Source organism: Austrofundulus limnaeus, unplaced genomic scaffold (assembly GCF_001266775.1).
Source record: "Austrofundulus limnaeus strain Quisiro unplaced genomic scaffold, Austrofundulus_limnaeus-1.0 Scaffold0, whole genome shotgun sequence".
Taxonomy (NCBI): domain Eukaryota; kingdom Metazoa; phylum Chordata; class Actinopteri; order Cyprinodontiformes; family Rivulidae; genus Austrofundulus; species Austrofundulus limnaeus.
In genome coordinates this window covers 5,851,896-5,871,188 of record NW_013952402.1, presented here as the reverse complement: position 1 = coordinate 5,871,188, position 19,293 = coordinate 5,851,896, and the positions used below count along the sequence as shown (strand labels likewise).

Sequence of the window (19,293 nt, the reverse complement as noted above, 5' to 3'; positions counted from 1 at the left end):
TAGTATTTACATGTTTCCCAACCCGAATATGATGACCTAAACATACCACAAACCATTAATCATCTATTTGCTCTAMCTTGCGGAGTTTAACCTTTGTGATTTAGGCTTGTAAATTTTAAAAGAAGGTCAGGAAAACAAGGGTTTGTTTTTTTTTATTGTGAAGTTAATGCAGCTGGTTCTCCCAAGCTGTGGCTCACTGCATAGACTGATTATATTCTGGACCGTGTTGACAGCTGCTGAATTAGATTCACCTGTTGTGTTTTGCTCTCAAGCCAAACAAGTTCCCCACCAGGGTCTGTTGACACTCTCACACATCAGCGTTTCTTTCGGCGGGTTARTATAAAAGCGATGGTTATTTAAAGGTTTTGAGGTTGGCGGCGTGCGTGTTCTCGTTCTTAGTGCTTTTGAAGTCTTCGACAGATCTCCGTTTGGTTCTTTGAGGACCTCGACAGTATTTCTCCTCTTAAATGGACTCAGCTAAAATGTTTTGGAGTGTTTTTTTCCATGTGTTGTCAACAAGATTGCATGAAAGTAAAGAAGATAATTCTGTGGAGAAACAGTGCAATGTGGCTTTTGGCTGCAGGCTGAATGCTATTTACTGTTGTTCTGCATTATTCAAATGCCCTGCTTTTCTGAAGGAACAGCAGTCTGTTTTTCRGAAAGCCGGTTACAACCACCCGCCACCACTTGACAGCTGAAGACAGCTCATTATAAGAYGAGCAAAAAACCCCATGTTTGATGTTTTTACTTAGTGAGGGAGGCACAGCTATATCAAGCTATCCCTCGCAGGCTTTTTCTTTATAAGGAAATTCTGTCTCCAACTSGTTGGGATTTGATATGCCTGTAGTTACAGATGATGTGAGAACTGAATATGAGTAATTGTATAGACAGAGCTSTCAGAGTATGAAATGTGTAAAAGTYGGGTGTTTGCTTTTAGAGAACGGTTGCAAAAATAACACTTTGAAAAAAAAAAAATCAAAGCAATAAAGAAATGCAGAGGGGGAAAAAGGGCTAATCCCAACATTTTAAAGATTWTAAGTGAAGGGATTTGCATCAGAGATGTTCTTTTGGATTAAATAAGACTTTTTAATTGTAGCTTTATTGTGTGCACACCCTTTAGTTACACACATAAATATAACATAATGAGTGTTATTTTAATGTCAGCGGTGCACAAGCTCTTTGAAGGGGAAACACATGCTGCCAGACAGATGCCTGGTAAATTGGAGATAACCAAGGTAAACATCAGAGACCTGCTTGGTGTGTTTCAGCCTGTAGACATCTGTCCTCCAGATTTCCCTGTTTCTGTAATAGCCATCTAACAGCAAACCACTCCATTCTGTTGGTAACAAGCACTTCAGCCATTAGCCCTTCAAATGGAAACACATTTAAGCGTCTCTGCTTCCTTCCCACTCCACCGGTCTTGAAGTTCTTCGAGTTTGAGAGTTATTAAAAGAGGCTGGAAAAAAAAAGTTAAAGCATTCAGCTAAAGGGAAAGCAAATCTTATTTAGCGAGCGAACCRAACAGATTAAAGTTTTGTATACAAAGCCATACCTGCAGTGTCAGCCAAAGATTTAGATTAATAGTTTCAGTTTTATGTGCATCAAAGACTTTTTCGCTCGAATGTTTTTGCTGTTTATTCATTTGAGCCACGCTGCAACTAATTTTCTTTTTATCTGTTCCTCCTCTTTCGACGGTGTAATCAAAGCCGCAGAGTGTCATTTGAAAAAGCATAAAATCTCCTCATTCTTAGTGAAAATTGAGAGTTGAACTTCCTAAATGCTAATCAAAAAGTCTAAAATATAAAATAAATAAAAAACACCTACGTCCTCATTGACATTGATTTAACTCCTGACATGAATTCAATTCGGCAATCATCCACATCATCCATATTCATGGTGCTGTAATTTACTTACATTAATGTGCATACACAACCAGCCGCATTTCTACTTGATACACATACTAATTTAGTTGATAAATAGTGGCTGTCTGTCGTGTTCCATTTACTGATGATATCCTGATTTTGAACTTGTTTTTAGCCAACTTTTGACACCACATATTTTCCCCTATGGTCTTACTGACATGTATAGTAATAAAATAGATTTTATTCCATATGATCTCTATTATTCTATAATCTAAACAGGTCATTAAAACTTAATATTCAGTTGAAATCCTATCATATATTCTATTGTATACTGTAATACATAATTGTTGCCAAATCCAGGGGTGTCACCAAGAGGGGGCTTCCCTGAACAGATAATCTTATATTCATAATCTGTTTTTGAGCTAAATATCTAATAAACTACTTGGTGGATTTTAATGAAACTCTCAATCATGTGATGTACCTCTGATTAACTTTTGGAGTCAGCTCGACAGGGGGAGAGCTAGACCTTTTTGCAATTGGTGGCCAAGGTTTTTTTTAAATTTTTTTTAGGAAGGGACATACAAATAAAGAAAAGTACTCAGCAGGAACACCCACATTTAAATCCAAATGGCTTTAATTCAGCTGTTTTAAGAAACATTGAGCTGAGATTTTATGTGATCGTACCTTAGAATGATAAAAAAAGAACATTCTGAATGCTAGTCACAATTCATTATCCAGCCATTTTTAGGCAAGCAAGGTTGAAGATTAACGTAGAAGTAGCTGACAACAATCTTTACCAAATTTTAAATGCTAATGAAAAACTCAAGATGGCCACCACAGCTAATTTTAAATATCTATTATTCATCAATTCAACCACTTATTGAGATGAAATTTGTTTTGGATTAGCTAAGAATGATAACATGTCGATTGTTGATGCTAATCCCAAATCAAGCTAACCACTAATGCTAATGCTARTTTTAGCAAAGGTCAATAATTCAGTCATTTTAAACCATACGTACTGTACTATGTATATAGAACAGTAGTATAAGGGAATTATCTTTAACAAAATCCAAATGTAAATACAACATCGAAGATCCCTACCAACTTGTCAATTATTTGGGGGTGGCAACCTGGGGTGGCCCTTGCCACCCTGGCCCCCCCTCAGGCTCCGCCCCTGCAACTTGATTCAGGATAGCTACCAAAGCTAATCAACTTATGAAAACACAAAATATGACTATAACCCAGTCACTTTGACAGATATTGAGGTGATTAGTTTCATGGCAGAAGCTGAAAGTCATTCCCAAAACCAACTTCAAGTGCTAACAGATCTTGTAAAGTCTTTGGTTAAAACCTCRGCTTGTAAGGTAGTGGATAGGTTTTAATTATAAATAGAAATTTAAGCGAGTAAGAGGGCAAGCTGAGTACCAGCTGTGGATTCTTTTTTAGTAATATTGACTGTAAAGCAATAAAAAATAAGCTGGTACATGATAACATGAACATGAAATTCTGCCTCTTCTGGCTCCTTTAAAAGCTTTCTTGAGGCTCTGCTGGCCACATATTTGCATTGATTCACATTAAGATGAATTTACTTTCAGCACTTATTTGAGGAAGCTGTTATTTTTTTAAAATTTTTTTTACTGTATGTGAGTAATCTTGGGCTATAACGTCTACTTTACATTTCAGGAAGGATGTTGCGTAATGTAAAAATGATGTTGAAAGTGATTTTTAGGGGAAACATTGAATTACACAATAAGCATTTTCATTTGTATTGAAAATAAAGTATTGTATTGTCTTCCATTACATTTGTTTACTGCCAGAATGAACTAGAAAACAGTACATCAGCATAATTTATTGTTAGTGGAGGTAAATGATTAATTTCTGATAAAATAACTTTGTCAGTTTAACTCCTCATGTTTTGTTTTGAATTCTTTCCTACCACCTTTCAGCACGAGGTAATCGCAGTATCAGAAAAAGTGATCGTGCGGCTGGCGGACCTGGTGAAGTGGACGGTACCAGACTTCTCAGGATGGGACAACGGTCTGAAGGTGGAGCCCCTCAAACCCTCCGTGCTCCGGGAGCTGGGTACCAACGGGAGGCGCGAGGCCCTCCACCGCTACCGGGAGAGCACCCTGACCAGCGGACTCAACTTCAAGGATGTGCAGAGGGAGCGGGCACAGCTAGGTGAGCATCAGCAATTTCCAATTTACTCCCATTTCACAAGTTTGCTGCCTTTCAATGTTTATGTGTTTGTATTCAGTGCTCCACYGTAAATCACTTTATGTTTATTGTTCTTTGCTTGGTTTAACAAGTGTTGTCTTGACTGGAGTAATTTATCAGTTTGTAGCTGTAGCTCCCGTTATAATGAGCTGAGAATTACTCTAATAGAGGCAGGCTCGAAGTAATGGCTGCCTGTTTGCCAATACATTATCACATTTCAGTGAAACAGCTCTGTTTTCTGACAGAGACTACAAAGAAACCCTAGCTAAAATCACACAAATTACCTTGGAGCGATCTTTAAAAGTAATCGAGTTGCATCAGGCTACAGTTTAAAGCACCTCTGATACCTTCTTATCYTTCAGTTCAGGTTGTAATTGTCTGCGCAGCTCAGCAACTTTAAGGATCATYACTATTTGCGTCTGAATGGTTGTCTGGCGTATTCATCATGTACGCYGTGCCATTAAGTGCCACTGAATGCTTGATTCTTGAATGGGGCTCTTGGGTTCTCACTACAACTATAGCCATGAATCAGTTTCAGCATAAAGTCGAACGTCTCTGCAGATGACTCATCCAATGCAAATAGRAAACTCTGGCATTTAGGCCTAATAATCAGAAAGAACATTATGTTCACTTTGAAGCTGTTTCTCACATACTTGCCTTTCTCCCTCACACATGGCAGTGATTTAATGCCGTATGCTCTTTGAGATGGTGTAATAGAACATATCAAACATGCTAAAAATACCATCATAATTATACTACCTCCTGTCAGGTCACTTGTATGTACCTCAGGGAGCCAGAATTTTAGCTTCACAATCTTCTAAAAATGAATTTTTAATGACAGTCTCGTCCCTGAAGTGTACATGGAAGCGAGTCTGGTACAGGCTCAAAAATGCTCRACTTATYCTGTAGAAAATGTTGATTTATTGATGACTAGTGTTGTGTTTTCTGCTAAGCAAAGAGCAGCGGCTGTGTGTTTCTGCGTGATGCTGTAATGCCCTTGATTACTCRTCGTTGCATGAATCTCATACGCAAAAAGGACAAGAGGATCAATAATGAATGCTCTGTTGTTATTCCAGTGATCAATACAATGCGAACGTGCTCGTGTGTATTTGTGTGTGTCAGTGTGTGTTGTGTATGATGGCTTGCCTGCGTAAATAGATTTGTCTGCTTGCTTCTTAAGTGGTATTATGTTCCACATCTTGGCTTTCTATAAATGTGCAGCATCGCCTAGATTTTATAGATTTAACCGTTGTCAGAGCAATAACTTGAGGATAACACTGTTGTTGCTGCGAGGCTGCGTGTGTGTGTGTGTGTAAATGCGGTGTTTATATATATATGTGTGTGTCTATGTCGCTAATGAGCAGCGTTGCCGCTAATGACTCCATCAGGGTGTTTCTAAATGCACTTGTCACTCCGATGGGACACTCAGCCAGAGAATCTGCCCACTCAGCAGAACGGGTTTAGATTCTGGCAGGGCACTAGAGACACGCACACACACACACATATACACACACATATACACACACAAACAAATGCGCACACAGTCAATCAGAGGCACACATTCACCTATTCATTTGTTTTTTGTTTTGTTTATTTCACGACGCCTTTCGGCGTGTGTCGGTTGTTGACAGTCCAACAATAAGAGGAGGGATGTAGAGGGTTTGGGAGAGGGATCACTTATTCATCAAGGCAAATGAATGTTTCTGTGGTTTTGCATAGAAATATGAAATATGCCACTGCAATGCTGCTGACTACAGAAATGAAATATTCATACTACAGCAGCAGTAGATCAGATAGAAACGTAGCCTTAAAGCATCTTGAATGTCTAATTCTGTGTAATATGTTGGCTCATTCTCGTAGATCTCTACGTTTTTTTTTCTTTTGTATTGATTTAGCCTGAAGTGGCTGCCTGCTGTATTACTTGAATGATGTATTTGCTGGCTGTTATTCTCAGGCTGATGTGTAGCTATGTAAGAAGAATTGGATTGTTCCTCATAACAGGATGCTACAGCAAAACCACAATCTGCAAAGAAAACCATTGTGAGCTAAGGGGTAATAAAGTGTGCCATTGTTACAAAGGGGAACAGTGTGTTTTTTTTCCCAGCTGTGTATCCCGAGTTTTCCTGGCATGCCGCCAGTGTGGATAAAAATGCCTCATGTATTTATGTCTCACAGGCAACACGTGAAAAATGTAAGTCGAATGTGTTTCAAAGAGAAGAATGACTTTTTTTTCCACCCTTGATCTGTAGAACATGTGGGGTAATGGTTGGCTAACTGAACAATGCTCGGCTGTGTTTTGTCTTTAGAGATGCATGGCTGCTTAAAATAATTAATTGGAGTGACCTTCACTGCAGTGCTGCACCGTTCACAGCTCACTAAAACCTTTACAGCAGGGAAATGGTTGGAGTCATAATTCAAACTGCAGCCCCAGCGATGGGACCAGTTTTAGTAGCCCTCCTGAAATCAAAGAGGCTTTTTTTTTCTTTAAGCTCTTTAAAAAATGTCATTTTTAAATTGTTGTTGAAATGATAGTTCAAATCCTTTAAAAGTGGGGTACAAATCATATTTAATATGTTGTTGATAGCTCTTTGAAAGACCTGTGTTTTGTAAAATAAATGTTGGTTTTGATCAGGTTGACAAGCTAACAGCTAGTCTGAGTGGACCAAAGTGGATTGTTTTTACCTTAAAACAACTTAAATTTGAAACATTTCACAGAAGTTCATGGAATGCTGCTTGATAAAATGGCAACATTTTCAGTACACACATAGAAATGTATGTTTATTTGCTAACAACTATCATTAGCAGCAGCTAGCTGTAGCATAACCAGTGCAACCCCAACAGAAAAACTTATTTATTTATATATTTTGTTTGAGTTCTTATGCAATGCAAAGTTTTGGTTTTGAAATAGCAGTAGCATAAATCTCTATGAAGTCTTTGAGACTGAAGTTGTTTGTGGGGTGGGGGTAATTATATATTTTCCAGTTCAGTTATATACCACAATCAAGTACGTTCAGTTGTTTATAAAAATGCTGTATACATCACAAATAAATTAGAATTTGCGTCATAGCCTATCTAAATGCCTTGAAATTTGCCTCTGTCTCTGTAAAAACCTCCTACCATTTCGGACACTCCCACTTCAAAGCTCAAACGTTAATTTTGCATACTCACTCTCCCCTCCCCCTTAAGATGGCACCAAACGACTTTGGTCTTGGCCGCACTCAAGGTTACATTCGAATTTTGTTCAAGGAGCTATCTACAACAGGTAACACTTTAATATTTTTAGGTTGAATGTGAAACTGCTGCCGCTTGTTGACTTTGCACACAGATAGCAGAACTTCACATTAGCACAAATAAAACAGACTGCATGTCTTTAAATTGTGACAAATTATAACTGAATAAACATCATAACTGTGCAAGAAAATCCAAAGATAACACGGTTCCACGAGTGCACTGAGTGTGACGAATTGTATTTTGTACTCGTTGCGTAATCTGTAATGTAATTCACTTAATCAGGTAATGCAAACTGTCCACTCAGTTTATCTTGTTCTGTAGTGAGCTTTAGAGCTTCTTTTTACAGCTCAATCCACCGGGGATGGTTTGCCAGGGAAGTTTACATTCTGCCCCTCTATCTCTCCCCAGAGGACTGGCCTGATTTTTTTTCTCCCCATTCTCTTTGTGTTTTATTTTTTTCATTGCTGCCTGCCGAAATTGGTTTCTGGTTGTATACTACGAGGCCGAGCGTGTGAGAGCTGTATCTGCTGATGCAGTTTGTTGGCTTGTACTGGAAGAAACATAGAGCTATATCAAGAAAATAATACAAAAAAAATCACCAAGAATGGCTTGTGCTCGACAAATGGCTCAATAGTTTTTTTTTATTCTTTTTGGTCTTTTTTATTATTCGGTTCAAGGCTTCATTGAGGAGGTCAGTGGACCAAATGTTAGTGAGATGATGTGGTGGGGATAATAAAAGGTCATAGCTTTTGACTCCTGCATTCAGCAACATTGATAGTGTTGACTTCTGTCCTCACCTGAGGTATCGTTTGGAGCTCATTCATTCCTCAGTGTTGTGAGGATCAGGAAAAAATACTGAGACTGTAAAATAAATAAATAAATAAAAAACTGCAAGGGAGAAAAAAATACAGCGACCCACAGAAAGCATTCATCTTTATCCTGGGCTTTGTAAAGTAAAAGGGCAAGAAAATATATGATCTAGTATAATTTATCTGTGTATTTCGGTGTTTGCTGCACTGAATTTATACTTTCATACACAAGTTTAGGGTGTAGATTGATTGAATGTTTCAATGTTTTGGCAGATGTTTTTCATCCAGCATCTTTAAAAAAGCCTTTCTTGACTTAAACCACTGACTTTCTGTTCAACTCTTTATTTAAACATTAAACTGAACATTCTTTTCTCTGCAGACTGATAAATTAAACATTTTAAACATTTCTGCACAAATACTTGTCTTTGTTGCTCTGTTTTCTTTCCTGCAGTGGATTAATAAAATTACAATGATGAAATGGTTAAAAAAATCACTCCCATACTATTTCATCATGGCTACCCGGCAACGGAGCTCAAAAGTGTGGGATCATTTTAAGAAAATGGAAGAGAAACCTCTGCAATGCAATATCTGCAAGGCAGAACTTGCCTTCCATGACAATTATTTTTAGTTAGCATAAAGCTAAAATCTAACCATGGTAATATAATAGCAGCTGGATTCTGATGCGATAAGCTGTATGTTTTATATTCAATTAACATATGATCCGATTAGTCGACTAATCGAAAAAAAAATAACCGGTGATTAATCRACTATAATAATCAACGTTTGTGGCAGCCCTGCTGTGCAGTATTAAAACTTTGACACTTTTGGCTTTTTTTAGTCTACTGATTCAATACCAGCTTCATGCAGTCTAAAGTTTGGAACTTTGCACATCTTTAAAATTTTTTAAAAACTTTCTAAATTAGTCATGTATTGGATGACTGAGAACTTACACCAACATATGATACTAATAGTAGTAGCATGTTGGATCGTATCGTTAGCATGATGGGATCACTGCCTGAGTTTGTTTCTACTTCCAGTATGTCGCTCATGTTCCAGAAGTGCAACTCTGCACCTGAGAAGGCAGGAAGTGGCAAGCTATATTGTAAACATTGCACAAAACAAACAAATCAGAAGATAATTTCGTCGGCTGTGATTGCGCAATAAGTTCAGAATCGATCCACAGATGCTAACGTGTAGCATTTGTATGCGTGTGACGTCACGGCCCCTTCTCATGCGGGTCGTTTCAGGGTCGTGGACTGTTCACACCGGGGTCTGATGGAGGTTGCATTTAGATTAGAATGTGAACAACCACACACACATAAAAAACAAAACAGAAATAAGCAAAAAATCTGATTTGGGACATTAAGATCTGCAGTATGAATGTAGCCTAAATGAATGAAAAGTTTGGATGAGAGTTTAAGCTTGTTCRTGTTTGCTCAAGACATTATGATGATGTCTGTCTGGTTTTGTAGCTGTGTAGAAAATTGTGTGCAGGAAAAAAGGCTACTTAGTTCAGTTGGGCTTCCTGGTATTTTTAGCTGTTTATGCTCCCATTTATTCAGACGCATCCAATGCTCTTTTGCATACTAAACAGTATAATAGCTTTGGTATTGGGATGCAAATCATACCTGTGGAATAAACTCACTTGTTAGCATCATTTGTACATCACTTTGTGAGTCAATAGTTAACAGGCCTAAATACAAACAGTTTGTCCAGCATATTTGATTTTGCCTCGTTTTGTCAATCATATCGATTCCGCTCGAAGACACAACAGACCATCGAGCTGCATTTCAAAACTCCTCACTGCCGTGCTCCGTTGGGAGTAAATCCCGCTGTATTCCCCTCTGATGCAACACCCGATCTGTATGCCGGGCTGGGCTCGTAAACCCGGCGTTGATGTTCTGACAATATTTCAGTCGGAACATTTCAATTTGATGTGGAGGGTAGATTCTGTCCCCTCTGCGAAGCCGCTCGGAGCGTCGCCGAATGTTTATGTGGGCAGAAAGTTGTGATAAGGAAGCAAACAGATGCTGTCGTCTCACGGTTGATTTGTCCCGGTGACAATTCAGAACAATATTTGGGACTTTGAGTCACTATCACGTGTGCAGCTGTTTCATGTTTCCACTGCATTTTGAGGAGTAACTAAGCTGTCTTTTTGTGTTTGTGGTGTGTAAAAGATAAACTATAGTGTTACCAGAGTAATGGTATGTTGTGACTCCAACAGAGAGAGAATGTAAGCTCCACTGTCACTGTACTCCTCCGTGTAGCAGATTGTATCGTTTGCACTTGTTTGCTTTCCGCCCCTCAAACATATTTGCTTCCCCTTCTGCTTTTTTATTATTATTTTTTTCCCCTGCAGAACTAATTCTAGAAACTGTCCAAAATTCTCTTTGAAGTAATTTAATGGAGTGTTTGTATTGATTATGTGCCTCTCTCTCTCTCCCACCCCTCCCTTCTTCTCTGTTATATATTTATTTTTCACTCCATTTTTGGGCGTTTTATGGCAGTATCTTCATTATGCTTAGACCTGTAGGAAAACGAATCACAAGCTGTTTTTCCTCACCGATGCGCTCATATCATTAATTCCCCTCTGACTGTGGCCTGGCCGGAAGCCAGCAAATTCTAAATCTGTAAGCAGTAAATTGTGTGCCGGGGTGGAAAAATCTATTAGATGTTTGAGCATGCCTCGAATTTGAATAGGAGAGAGAGAAAGAGAAAGAGAGAGACCACCCATATCCTGATAAGATGCACACTGTAATCAAATTGTGTATTTTTTTGTGATATTCCTCAACATTTTTTTTTGCTGGAATGTCACATAATGTGTGTTTTTTTAGTTTTGTGAGGTAGGGGTTAGGTTCAAACAATAAGAGTTGCCTCAGAGGAAATGAAGAGAATCATTTCTCCATTAAAGGGGACTGATACAACCGTTGTCACTCTTCTCTTCATTAGTCAGGTCTGAAGCCACAGAGACACCATTGCTGACCTCTGCAAGGCATCTTAAACAGGCAGACTGGCAGTGAGGTGCTTCCATATCACACTACCTCCCTCTGTGATGCAACAAATTCTCTGATAGATTTTTATCCCCCCAAAATGCAAGTGATAATGTTTTTTTTTAATGTCTGTGTCTGTTACCAAAATATCTTGTGAACCATGGGATGAATTTTAATGAGACTTGCAGAAATTAATCAAAGGGTGTACATCTACAACTGATTAATATTTGGAGACAACACACATCATTGTGGTTGCCACAGCTAAATGACTTTCAAATACACAAAAATGGCTATAACTCCATTCATTTGACAGGTATTGATCTCAAATTTGTTGTGTTAGTAGAGGATAATAATCCTCAACACATATTCTGAAGGTTAACAGATTTTGCAAAATCCTTGTTTAAACTGTGCCATTAAGTATTTGGCGTCAACCCTGTTTGTCTGTTAGCAGAATATCAAATGAAGCACTGGGTAGATGTGAACGGACCTTTCTGGAAGTAATCATTTGGCGTACACCTATACCTAATTAACTTTTGAAGTAAATCTAATTCAAGATGGCTGCCACAGCTCATTGAAATTAGCCAACAGTTAAATGGCTTTAACTCAGTCAATTTTCTTAAAAATATAGTCAAAATTTGATGTGATAGCAACTGAGAGTTATTCACAACACATGCTTTGACCGTGACATTTTGAGATTGTTTAAACATCTTTTTTTTAATCATGGGAGGATCTAAGTTTAAAATTCTGGAATGAAAGGCAACTCAGTGTCCATTTCCTTTCAAGAATGCAAGGCCTTTAATATTTAATTGTATTAGGTATATGTTTTTTTAATTTTCTGGTTCTGAAAACCTGTCAAAGCACGTGGATTACAGGGTTTTATCTGCATTGCTTTAAGAACATTTGCTTTCTTTTCTTTAGCAAATTGCCTGCCTGTTCCAGTTACTCTGACTCATACTTAAGTCTTACTCAACCAGCAGGCTGGTTTTTTTTTTCTTTGGAGAGATTTCTATTTTAGCTTTAGTCAGAAATCATTCCCATTTACAGCAGCAGTAATACTTCAGTGTTTTGTACGTCTCTCCCCCCGATGTGTTTCTTTCTGCATGACAGCTCCACATTAGGTCTTCACACAGATAGATATGAATGATTCTGTCTTCCTCAGTGAGCACTCAAAACATCACAGATTGTACAGTTCATAACTCTGCATATTTCATGAGACTGCCGGTCCATCTGCTTTATGAACGCATTGAAAATTGTCCCGTCTGAACGCATCATTGTTCCTATTAGCTCCCATGAAACATACGCAGTGATGTCTTTGCACAGACTCTTTTCTTGTCTGTTTGGTAGCATTTTTAAGCAGGGCGGATTCAATTATTAAGTGTTTTGATTTCTTTTCCAATTTTAATCTTTTTGAAAGCTATTGCAACAAAAATGTTTTGAAATTGCGTGAGCATTTGCAAATATTACCTCTAACGTTTAACAAATCTGTCAGTTATAAGGCGTTTTTGTTTTAATGCTTTTTTTAAATAAAAAGCTTTATTGAAATAGAAACCGTAACATGTTTCTGACAGTCTCATTGCAGAGCATGTGAGAGTGAAATATGACAGTTTCACAATAAAATGTGGCAGTTTCACAATAAAAGACCTCAGCATTTTGAAATCCCTTAATGCAGGCTTGTGTTTAGCAGCAGCAGACTTGTTGAACTTGGAATTGCTTCGTCTCGTTTGTGACATTTCACATAAACTGTAAACATAAATGGAGCATTTCAGCAGCGTAGGGCTGAAGGTGTAACGCAGACGAAAGGTAATTGTAAAGGAGGCTTTGATAGAGTCCAGATGTTTGTGTGTTAGTGCGCCACATGATGACACGAATCGGAACCTTACTGCTCGAAACGCTTTTACGGAGCCAGAGAGGTACAGAAATGACGTCACTTGTATTTGTAAAACATCTCGGCGCAGATGGTTTCATATATTTTGGTTTACTTTGATCTATTGACTGCCTGAGAAGTTGGACAGAGTCTCCTCGCTGTGAACAATAGATCACTGAAGCTCCTCCGTATTCTCTCTCTCCCTCAACCTGTCAGTCTGTTTCCTTGTTATGTGGTGGCCCGAGGAGCACTTGGCAAAATGAGAAGCATTCAGACAGTCTTATTTATTCCCCTCTCTCTGATTTTCCTGTCAGACATAACTCAGTAAAAGCTGTTGTTTCATTCAGTGTGTCAGAGCGTAATATTTAAACTTAACAATAGCCCAGTTGCAGATTTACAACGCTCCCGTGTAGATCTGATTTGATTTGTCCCGCTGGAGATAATTATTCAGTGTGGACAAAGAACAGATGCGTTTGATTGCATGAAAAGCAAATTCTCCCCTATGACCAGATAGCTGGTTATCACAAAGGCTAGAGGGAGGGAAAAAAACAAGCCTTTTGTCAAGTTTGTGTTTTAATTTACTGCAATGTCACAGTGTCATCAATCTTAATGCGAAGTACAACAGTACAAGGATTTTTAAACATAAATAACTCAAACAAAACAAATAGACAACACATTCACACACAGAGATGTCTCTTTGTGTCATTTGTGCCTCATTGAGCTTGTATTTTTCAAACAGCCTTATCAAATAGAGGAATGAGAAATGCTTTTTGCATGAATGGCCAGTGAGTATAAACTTGTTATCGCAGCTGAGAGATATTCCCCACTGAAGTTCTTATCTTTCTTATGTAAAGCGAGGCGAGCAGCTCCAGCCACGCTGCACGGTGCATTGCAGTGATTACAGCTCTGCCAGGGAAGCAGAGGATGGGAGCTTCGCCACATCAGAGGTCATATTTTGGGGATCGGAAATGAACGAGTTTAAAGCTCCGCTGGATGCAGCTGATCAGAAATTACCTGCCTGTTTAAAGGTGCGGCTTGAAACGGCCTTGTGGGAAAGTGTTTGGAGCTACAAATAGAGATTAGTCGTGGAATAAAACAGTTGTTTTCTTTTCTCGTTGCACACTGAAAACAGCTGGGTTGCTTTGATAACCGGGTTAAAACTGTTGGGTTTGTTTGACCAAATATTTGGTCAAAAATGTTGTAATTTATTTCAATTAAAATCCCTTTATTTATCCCTAAGAGGCTATTTTAAGGCATAAAACGTATCTACACACATAAAATGTAAATACAAATAGTTTTTACAGCATACTTAGTGTGTAAGTTTAAAAATTAAGTTAAAAAATCATGACAAAAAACATAAATATCAATCTAACTGCACAAATATCACCATAAAATATTGAAAATATATCAAATTAAGAAATCCACTGTGTTATTCTTAATTGGCTGCAAGTTTGACCAGTTTTTCGGGTCAGAGATGATTAGTAACATTCTTCACAGTCCGCCATTTTAATTAAGTTGACCAAATTTGACCCGACGGTGTTTAGGATGTAATACGGAAAGGAAATACTAAAATAGTTAAAAATGAACTTGTTAAGACTATGTTTAACCTGGTTGGCTTTTGCTAACAACTTAACTTTGCATTATGGTTCCCAAAAATAGCATTACTTGGGGTTAGCTAGCTGATGCTAATAGCAGTTAGCACCAACTCAAGCTGCATTTATTAAAAAAGGCAGATTTTGAGATGTTCTCTTTTTAACTAACTCAACAAAATTTTCATTATAAATTATATTTTGAGTACAAAACTTAACCCAGTTTGTTCAGTCAAGCTGACAACGCACAATTTGCTGGGGTACAAACGGAGTTGTTTTTACCCCACCAGTTTTTAGTGTGTTGAATGTGTAATCACAAGTTAATTGCACTACAAAGTGTAGCAAGAGCAAATTCTACAGATTGCATTTCTGGGGTGCGCTTTTGTGTCTCCAGCACATAAACAAGAAATCAGAACAGATGGCGCTGGTTTTTAATGACATATTGCTGTCTGTAAAGTCTCCCTCTAAGCCACAGACTAAAATGTCTCCCCTTGGGGGAGCCGCACCGCTCTAGCTGTTATCATCCGCTGCTAATGTCGCTCTTTTCTCTCCCACATTGTCAAAGTCCTCCAGCTGAATAAATGTAATGTAAATGAAGTTATTGTGCGAGATGTAATTAATGAAAAGGGTTCCAGTTGGCTTAACGGCGTGGCGTGTTTATTCAAAGTCTTCCTCCTCCGTGCAGATCAGATGATAGAGAGATAAATGGAGAAGGGGAAAAGTTTTTATATAACAACAGGAATTCACATTAAAGGCATGCCAATAGAACCAAAACACCACCCCAGTAAAATGTCTTTATAAAAAAGCACACCCACCCCTTTCGTTCTGATTCTGATTTTGGTTTTACCATTGGGAAACATGCCCGCCTCAAATAGCCTCCAGAAATTTTCTTTCGTCCCCCCCTCCCACTCCTACTCCTTTTTTCCCCTTCATTCTTCTGAAAACATATTAAATCATGTTTCTTATTACACATTATCCGCCTTAAGAAATAAGTCTGAGTTGATAATGAGGGACTGTTCTGTGAGGAAAAATACGCAGCAACTTTGATCTAGAATGGCATGTAATTCCTTGCCTGACCCAATTCCCAATCTCCTGATAAGATGTTTTTTTTACTTAGATGTTTTTCTTTTCCTTCTCTGCACTATAACCTTCCTGCACAAACTTACTCAAATGGGAACTTGTTCCATTAAAGATGCATTTAAAGGCAAACATGTCATCCATTTCACTCTGCGGGAGACAGATACTGTTTGTGAGGCTGAAAATGCCGTCTGGTGGAAAAAGAATCTGAAGTGTTCCTCTCTCTCTCTGTCGCTGACAACATCTGAGATCTCGGATCACAGCTGCTCCGTTTGTCTCGGACCTGAGCGGCCGTCGTCCTCGGTAGAGGATCATCACCTGGGTGTAACGGCGTTCCGGCTCGTTTGTGAAAACGGGGCAAACTCGGAGAAGCTTCGTCTCATTTGTTTATTTAGTTTAAAAGCAGCTGTTTTTTTTTTTTTTTTTGCTGCGACTAAAGAGAGTTGATTAAATTTACTCCCTGTGGTATTTGCACATTCCGGGTTCTTGCAGAGCAGCTTTATTTTCCTTCTTCTTACTCTTGGAATTGACTGCGCTATAAGTGGATTGACCCCCAAAACCCAGCAGCAGTCTTTCATTAGTCAGGATGTAGCCAGGGACCAGACAGCGAACAGCGTTTAGGGCCGGTCCATCAACACACACACATGCATGCACGCACACAGGGTGAAGGAGGAGTGATGATGTTTACGCTTGTGTCTCTCTGTGTTAGCAAAATATCTCATTCACCGCCGGACGGATTTTAATGAAGCATTCAGGAAATAATCAGCAGATGTTTCTCGACAAGTGTTTAACTTTTGGAGTCAATTACGTTCAAGATGGCCGCCACTAACGCTGCAAAAATGGCTATAATTCATTCAATACACACACTCCAGGTGCTTCGCATTATGCAAGATTTTTGCTTGAAACTTCAGCAATAACTGTTGGAGTTATTAAAGTTTGTCTCATATCTCATAAAAGGCTGGATGAATTTTAATAAGGCTTTCAAAAAGTCTACAACTGAATAAGTTTTGGAGTCAGTCTGACACAAAAAAATGGCTACAACTGAGGTAAGATTTAATGTGGTTGTAGCTGGGAGTCACTCACATAATGCTATTAGCTGCGTTTCCATTGACCATGAAAATGCGCAAATTAGAATTTCAAGAATAAATTTGCTCAATGGAAACACGTCATTTTCGAAAAAATTTATGTTTTTCGACGAAATGTTTTTGTGCTAGGGTGAGGTGGTTTTTCAGCCATATCGAAATTGGCGTTTTTCACAAAACTGCAATGGAAACACTTTTTTTGCATCACGGGAGTTACATGATCAAGAACCAGCTGTTTCTACTGGCAAAAAAGATGACAAAGAAGAAGATAACAGGAAATAAAAGTCGTAGTAAAATCACAAAAGTAGTAAAAGAAAGTATTAAACTCACTGACTACAATTTCCCAAAAATGCTGCATACGTAGCCACTCCTGAGTATTAGGGGCTTGTCGCTCCAAAACCTCGATAAGACGCCAACGTCTCCTCTGATGGCTGATGATGAGCGCTAGTGTCGTGGTAGCAATATGCTATGTGTTTACATCCATTGCCGCCATGTTTGTAATGACTTATCGTGAGAACAAACGTATTCAATAGCATTTCTTACTTAATGGAAACACCGCAATTGCGAAACTGTGTTTTTTTGACATTAACAGAATATCGACAAAGTTTTGTGCACATTTGCAATGGAAACGCAGCTAATGTCAAGGTTAGACCAAATTCAGCTCCATCATTTTTCAACACTGGATGATTTTAGTCAAAATCAGGCCTTTAGCTCTCTGTTTTTGTTTTTTTTTTTGATCCTCAAAAGTTGTGTTTTAGACAAGGAAACCCTGTGAATAATTCCACCATGTATTACAGGACCTATTAAATTTCAAACTTTTCAATCTGGCAATCAATAAAGGCAGCTAGCTCCTCCTGGCCCCGATCCAGACACATTAGGGCCGTAAGCAGTGGTTGCTAGGGAGCTGAGCCTGCTCAGGGGAAAAAATGTTTAATGTAATAGAATCACATAAATCAACTGGAGGAAAGTGCTTGTGTTGTTTCGTCTCTTTTCTTCTCTTCTGACAACATTTATTATAGGGGTGTGTGGGTTTTTTTTCTTCTTTTCTTTTTTTAAATGTGGTGATCAACATTAAAAACATCTGTGTAGAAACTGAGTTAGATTTTGTCTCTCTTGTTTATGAGTGCTTGTTTTGGATGTGTGACTATTAACCCCGGTGCCCCACGCTTTATTAACTGAAGTGAAAATTGTAAAAATGGTAATTTAGTTTTAAATATAAATGTATATTTTTCACAGGTCTACAGCCCTGCCCTGCTTGAAATAAATGAGACACTTTTTTATGCGCTGTACAATAATTAAGAACAGGAGCCAGCATGCATGGAGCGTAGCGTTTCTCACTATCACTCTCCCGCTCTGTTTTTTTTTTTTTTTTTTTACCGTTTCAGAACAACATTTCCTCTGGGTGTTAGTGCCCTTTTGTGGGAACGTGACTCTTTTGGAATAACTAAGCATGCGAATAGGTATTTCTGTATTTTTTTTTCTTGATGTGATCATAATTAATTCCTGATGAGTTGAATTCCCTGCTTAAAAACTGTCCCAAAGCACAAAGCAGCTGTTCACCTGTGCGCTCCGAGGGGTTCACACGCGCATATTTAAAACTGAATGCTGATCTTGACCCGGGTTCCACCTCCTGACACAAAAATGAAAACCCTGCCTCCGGGTTGTTTATCGCTGTAGTTTTTGCTCGCTCCTCCGCGATCGTCGCTCCGAGGCTTCAGTTCTTCTCCGCAGACGAAAAAAACATCAAACTGCTTTGCTGGACAGAAATCCCAAAACTGGGTTTGTTAAAATTTAAACAAGCTGGTGAAATTATGAATGTCTGGAACAAACTGTGTTTACAAATTGACAACAAAGAAGCGGAGTTATTCTGCTGAGAAATCTGTGGGAAAAGGAAAAAAAAAAGAGGCTCTGGTATGATGGAAATTTGTTGAGTTGCAGCAGTGTTTTTACTGTGGAAAAACACATTTGTTTAATGTTATTTTAATGTTTTAACCGTGTTTAATCTTTCTTCATACAGTTGCTAACTTCATTTAGAGTCAGGATTTCGACTTTAATTTGCTTCACTGCTGGTCTCTGATTGCCTGATGCCCCAAAAGGTGGTTGTCTGTTTTTAAAACTAAGCATCTGATGGATTTCTGTGCTACAAGATGGAAACGTGGCGAATAAAACCTAAAATATGAGCTGAAGCTGAAAGCAAGTATCCAGACAAAATGAACTGTTTCACATTACATCTTTGGTTTAAGTAATACCATGTTTTTAAATTAAAACTGAATATTTAATAGTACAACTTGTTGACTTTAACATCTTTTTTTCTTAATTTCTGCCCGCCTACAGGGTGATATTTTTCAAGCATGCATGTTTGTTTTTGTCCCGGTCACGGGACCTTTCTGGGTAGAGTTTGCATGTTCTCTCCATGCATGAGTGGGTTCTCTCCGGGTACTCCGGCTTCCTCCCACAGACCAAAAACATGACTGTTAGGTTAATTGATAACTCTAAATTGTCCCTAGGTGTGAGTGAATGGTTGTTTGTCTCAGTGTGTGTCTCTGTGATGGACTTGTGACCTGTCCAGGGT

At 38.5% G+C, this 19,293-nt stretch overlaps 1 protein-coding gene across 1 annotated transcript in view; it reads left to right on the top strand.

Annotated features, from left to right (window-relative positions):
* The window catches only part of arid5b (AT-rich interaction domain 5B), a 98,677-nt gene that overhangs the window by 12,602 nt on the left and 66,782 nt on the right, over positions 1-19,293 (top strand). Inside the window, exon 3 of the mRNA XM_014031527.1 lies at positions 3,809-4,043. Within this exon, the coding sequence (XP_013886981.1) occupies positions 3,809-4,043 (235 nt within the window). The remainder of the gene's footprint in view (positions 1-3,808; positions 4,044-19,293) is intronic.